At 42.6% G+C, this 6,000-nt stretch overlaps 1 protein-coding gene across 3 annotated transcripts in view; it reads left to right on the top strand.

The window, feature by feature from the left end:
• The first annotated feature begins 211 nt into the window (after positions 1–211).
• Positions 212–6,000, top strand: part of nos1 (nitric oxide synthase 1) — a 62,169-nt gene continuing 56,380 nt past the window's right edge. For 2 of the 3 annotated variants that reach the window (XM_023958052.1, XM_023958053.1), the window contains exons 1-2: positions 212–543; positions 2,507–3,271. In XM_023958052.1, the coding sequence (XP_023813820.1) occupies positions 2,541–3,271 (731 nt within the window). In that variant the 5' untranslated portion in view covers positions 212–543; positions 2,507–2,540. 3 annotated transcript variants of the gene reach the window in all.

The following is a 6,000-nucleotide window of genomic DNA, read 5'->3' as shown; positions in this document are numbered from 1 at the left end:
CTCAAGAGCAGGTTACTCGTGATGTGAGCTGCTGCAGAGACATTTCCGTGTTATACGCTTCACATTCCGGCTACATGGAACGGGTTTAGTGTCGGAGCCCACCAAAGAATGCTTTGTCTTCGTTTCTCGGAATAATCGGGGCTTGATCTGACGCTCAAGGTGTGGATGCTGCCGCGTGGGGATGCCACTCCTTTCTGAATTTCCTTTTTCCTTGAAGGGCCTTCAGAAAGCTCTGTTGGCAGTGAGGAATGTGAGGAGAGGCTGTCGCTGCGTGCTGAGAGATGACGAGAGCCAATGGATCCATCTGCAGTTCATCTAATCGGCGCGCGCGCCTCCCTCCCAGTCGTGGCGTCTCCCATCACCGAGTGGTTATAAAGCGCCCTTGCGCGCACAGAGCCACACGCATGCCTCGTCTCTAGAGAGGCAGAGCGCGCTGCTGCGACTTGGAGACGCTTTTCTTGCTGAGAGCGCATCTGAGGCAGACGCGCAGGAGTTTTGCCCCAACTTCGCTGCAGGTTGAGAAAGCGACCGTTGTTCTCAGGGGTAAGTGCTGCTTTGGATTCCTGTTTGCTTGCTTCTTGATGGTGAAGCTGCGCATTCCGCTGGATGAGGATTGGGCTCTAGCGGATGGATGGAGCGTCTTTGAAAAGATGTATTTTGAAAAGTGTCGACAGAAAACACCCAAAATTGAAAATATAGATGCCGTTTTTAGCTTTTTTTTAATTTACTGTCTAATATTCCAGCAAAAGTGAGATCAGAAGCTGATGAACACCAAATCAGTCTTTCAAGGAACATATTTTCCTTCTTTCTTTTTGATTTTGTAAAAACGTATTTCTTCAAAACAAACTTATTTTGTAAAACAGGTTGCTGAATTCATTTCACACACCTGTGTGTCACCTTTATGCCTTTATTACACGCAAAAACTATGGATTTGGCTATAGTGGAGAGAGATAAAGTTTAGATATTTTACGTGTGTTTTGATCTCTGAACGAAATAAAAATCCTTCGTTTGCAGAAGAAAAAAAATCAAATTTTATCTATAAGAATAATGAGAAAATGTATTCGCCAAACTGCTAGAAAATGACTGATTTTCATGGCGATGCTGTGCAACATGTGCGCAAAAACAGAGGTTACTTGAACAGAAAATTGTGATATTTTTTTTAAAGTTAAGTAAATGTTCTAGTTTAACTTTATGGTGACATCTGTCAATCAGTAATATGTGGTTCTAATTAAGAATACGTTTGGTCTTAATTAGAACCGATCTCTATTATTGATTACATAATGTTTTAGACCGCGTAAACATGATTCTTGATTTATGCAACCACATATCGTCTGTAACCTTTATCAAAGCAGGCTGGCTTTCGGTTCTGCTGCTCTTTAATGTTAAATATTCATATCAAGACCGTTAACTCATTCAGGGAAAACAAGCAGATCTTCCTGGCTTTTCACGCGCTTCTCCCTCATTTTTATGCATCCGGTTCTGCTTCTCCCGGAGGATTGACAGGTTCCAGAAGAACGCCTGGAGGAGTTTCTTTTCCTGCACCTTAGTTCACGTAATACTTCCGAATGACTGCTGCTTTTCCCTATAGCTGTGAACTGTAGAGCTGCCCCCTTTAATGTTTCACTTCACTCGAAGTATCAGCGCGTGCCCTGTAAAAGCAGATTCAAACATTCTTAACAATGAAAATCAGCTTCAATTTGAAAAAAAAAGAAAAAGAAAAACATGATTTCTTTCTCTGTGTGGCCCACACACGCACGTGCGCACTGTGTTGAATCCTGAGCGCTGACCTTGGTGCTGAATTATTCCTGCCGCGCTCCTGCAGAGCGGGCTCTTCTGACACGCGGCGCCACCCACGCGACCAGATGTAATGATTTTTAAGCACTAACTTGGCCGTTTGGTGGCTGTTGTGAACCTGTAAGAATTAAACAACAGCGAATCTTTTGATTCTGGTTGGTTTGTTTGCTTTTAAAAACTGCAACAAGCTTTAAACAATAATCTCAACAATTCCTTAACCTGACGCTGAAACCATTGTTTTCTATTTTATGAATCAAGTCATGCAATTTCTTTGCTGGTGTTAAAAGATGCCTTTAGATGAAGCCTGAATTCAATGTAAGTGTCATCTGAGATTAGCTATCTTAGATCCTGTACTTGTCAGTGAGGCTTGTTTTGCTGTTGATACCCCACTCATCTTTAACAGTTGTTTACTGTCAGTTTTACTAATTCTTTGTGGGAAAATATATTGTGAATATCCATGTTTGAGGATACTTATCTGTTAGACAAAATGAAGTCACTGGGGAGCAGTTGCCATAAAAGATGGAGGGGAATGGGTTTGGATGACAACATTTTGCATCTGCAGCTCCATAGAACATGGTGTTCAGTGTAACATAACCTCCCCAAACTCTCATAATGACTCATACACAGTTTTGAGTGATGATAAATCAACATCTATAAGTGCTGATTTGTCCCATTGCCTCTCTTTTCCTTTTTGTGTGTGTGTGTGTTTTAGAAACGTCCCTGAGGACCTCCTATCATCCAAGCACATGCAATCCCAGACAGGCACGATGCAAGAGTCTGAGCCCACGGTCTGCCAGCTGCAGCCTAATATAATCTCAGTTCGCCTTTTCAAGAGGAAGGTTGGAGGTTTGGGCTTTCTGGTGAAGCAGAGAGTGTCCAAACCACCTGTCATCGTGTCAGACCTTATTCGCGGTGGAGCAGCAGAGGAGTGTGGCCTGGTGCAGGTGGGCGACATTGTCCTGGCTGTCAACAACAAGCCTCTGGTGGACCTTTCCTATGAACGGGCCCTGGAGACGCTGAAGAACGTGTGTCCAGAGAGCCATGCAGTTCTCATCCTGCGCGGGCCAGAGGGCTTCACCACCCACCTGGAGACCACCCTGTCTGGAGATGGGCGCCAGCGCACAGTCAGGATCACGCGGCCCACCATCCCGCCCTCAAAGTCCTATGATCAGTGGTCCCCTCTGAGCGCTTACAGCCCCGGGCAGCAGCCCAACAAAGAGTCCCAGCTTCGAGCCATCGAGAACCTGTCCTCTCCCTCCATCACCCTCCTGCAGAAGGGAGTTGTGCAAAGCCAGGACCCCCTGCTGACCAAGGATGGGGGTCGTGGAGGTGTCCTGTGCAACGGGATGGAGGAGAACAACGATCTGCTTAAAGAGATTGAGCCAGTTCTTCGGCTGATCAAAAACAGCAAAAAGGAAATGAGCGGAGAGGGACAGAGGAAAGCTATGAGAAAGGATGCAGAGATCCAAGTGGCATGGTAATTCATCTCCACATTACTCTGTATTTTGACACAATGAATTGAACAAGACACAATCAGGTCCCTCCAGAACGAGTTTATTGGCTACTGCAGGGCCTCGCACCTGGCCCTGTGACCTAAAGCTTAATTATTCACTTCACTGGCCAGCAGAACAACCTGACACATCTGCTGAGCAACAGGCATTACACCCCAGCTGTCATTCCTGACTCATTATGCAGCGGTTAGTAATTGCATGGAAAATCTAAAATACTATTTGCAAATTTGTCGACTGCTTTTCCCTAATAACTCAAGCAGCTTTGACAATTGAGTTAAATGTCTGATAACAGTCGGACAGGTTTTCACGCTCATTACGAAGCTCAGCACTGTTGCAGCTGCTTGTTAGGACTGAAGATGTCAAAGAATGTTTTCATTTGCATGAGGCCGCGACGTCTGCATTCATTCCAGGATGCTTTTTTTTTCTCCAACTGTCGGAAAACGCTGGATGTCGGCCCTGGTGTCAGTTAGTCATTACAAAAGCTGAATATGTTCTTTCATCAGCTTGGAGGGTCCAGTTTGCTTTTAGCTGTAGCAGTCTCTGACAAATTATTAAAAAGGTGTGAGTTTCTCAATGCTTCATCGCAGAGATGTAACAAAGGATGTATTTCCTGTGACTTAGAAATGCTGCACTTTGATTACTTGTATTTTTTTCATTGGTTTTGGGAGCTGGAATCACAAGGCTTTTCAGCAGGAGACCATATTCCATCCTAAGCTTTATTTAAAACCCTCTGCACTGTCGATATCGCCATCTGCCATTTCACTCCCACAACCAAAAGAAATGCGATCCAGGCTGCGGTCTGTAGAGATCAAATTTGTCATCCTTGACTAACGTATGCACATCCTTGTGTACTTCATTCATATAAATTGAGTGAATTGTTGCTTTTCGGAGAAATAAATAGAGGGATACATAAAAATGGATCCTTCTGAGGTGTTGCAAAATGAGGATTTTTGCTTTAGCTTGTAAGTGGCCTCACTTTTATTTGATCTGAAGTAAATTAAGGGAGAAATAAATGTTTTAAATGTGAAAATGTAAACTTTAGGAGGCCATTGTGGCTTTTTACATTTGATGAAACAGATAAGCTTTTTTTTAAATATTTCATTATTTTAAAGGTGAAACTGAAAAAAATACCAGAAAAATGAGTTTTTGCACTTTATTTTTCTTTTCCACTCAATGATCTGAAGTTCAAGAGATCAAAATAAATAATAAAAAGAAACACCTTATTTCTTGCTTTTAAACAGTTTCTTCTTTTTTTTTTAGCTACAGGAGTTCAGTGTAACATGAATCAAATCAAACTGCTTTCATACTTTGAGCAGCCCAAAGCCCATAACAGTTAAAACAAACAGAAAAACAAACTAAAAAAAGGTATAGCCTCAAAAGTTTAAATCCAGTTCTTCCATAGCTATTTACAAACATGAAGTGTGCATGCTTTATTCAGTAAAGGGTGTTTTTTCTCTTACAGTTTGGCACAGTCATGCATATGTGATCATAGTATGAAGAAAGAAAAATCTTCCCAAACCTAAATTCATCACTGAGAAATTCTTTAAAGTATAAACCATTTTGAAAATCGTTTTTTTTCCCACATTTGCAAAGTTGTTCTTTCATATTCTATATATATTGTAAAAATAGAGGTTGTCTTGACTTTGTTTTTGAAGGAGAAACAGTTTTGCTTCAGCGGTCTGAGGCAGAAGACGCTCGGCTTCAGTCTGATGCCAAGCAAAACGTGCAACTTCTCCCATTGTTTCTCCATGTTTAGGCTCCACCTCCAAACTGTGGGGAGGAATATGCTCCGGCAAATTGCAGCCATAACGAGATAAAATGCTTGTGAGGATTTACAGTTAGCAGGGACACGTGCTCGTGGGAGTGTGTGTGAAAGCGGGCGAGATGTGTGTGTGTGGGCGGTTTTGATTGGAGCGATGCAGACTTTGAGATGAGTTTACTGTATTTGGTTCAGCATGGTGGCAGCACACACACACACACACACACACACCCACACACACACACACACACACACACACACACACACACACACCTCCCCCACCTCATTCAGTCTCTGGGGATAATATAATCACAGCTCGGAGGGAGATCTCTCACTTTTCATATCGTGTGCTTCTCGTCTTCATGGGCTGAGTGGCAACAGTTTGAACCGCATAATCCTGATCTATCATGTGCTCAGCTGTGAACTTGATTTCGGTTCAGACAACAGATCAGCTTTTGAAAAACATCAGAATGAGATCAGTTTACAACTAAATCTGGGATCATTCTGTCTGTTTGCAGGTGAGAGTTTATTGACCCTCCATGTCCAAAAGAACAGGCGTTCTGCTTCAGCACTAATCGCTTTCTTTGGTCTGAAGTAGAAAAATGTGCAGAAGCTTTATAAGTGGTAAAGTGTTATGGGATTCACCAGCATTTTTAAGAGTTAAAAGACTCACTCTGATGAAAATTGGGTTTTCAGAGTTATTACCTGAGATTTTTCTGACGGTAAAGATCATCTATTAAGAACAGACGGCTCAAAACTAAATTTCTGGGATTTTTTTTTATTCAAATCGTTTGGTGAAAAGCTCCCTGCCCTGCTCCATTCTGATGCATCTACCTGCAGACAAACGAATCCACGCACGTCTTTGTGTTCCTCGTCTGAGCTGGAATCTGGATCAAAACTGTACAGCTTGATAGCTCCAATATTGCTCATTTATTT

This window comes from Oryzias latipes, chromosome 9 (genome assembly GCF_002234675.1).
Source record: "Oryzias latipes chromosome 9, ASM223467v1".
Taxonomy (NCBI): Eukaryota; Metazoa; Chordata; class Actinopteri; order Beloniformes; family Adrianichthyidae; genus Oryzias; species Oryzias latipes.
Note: the sequence above shows the minus strand (reverse complement) of the source record. Positions and strands in the feature narration are given on the sequence as shown.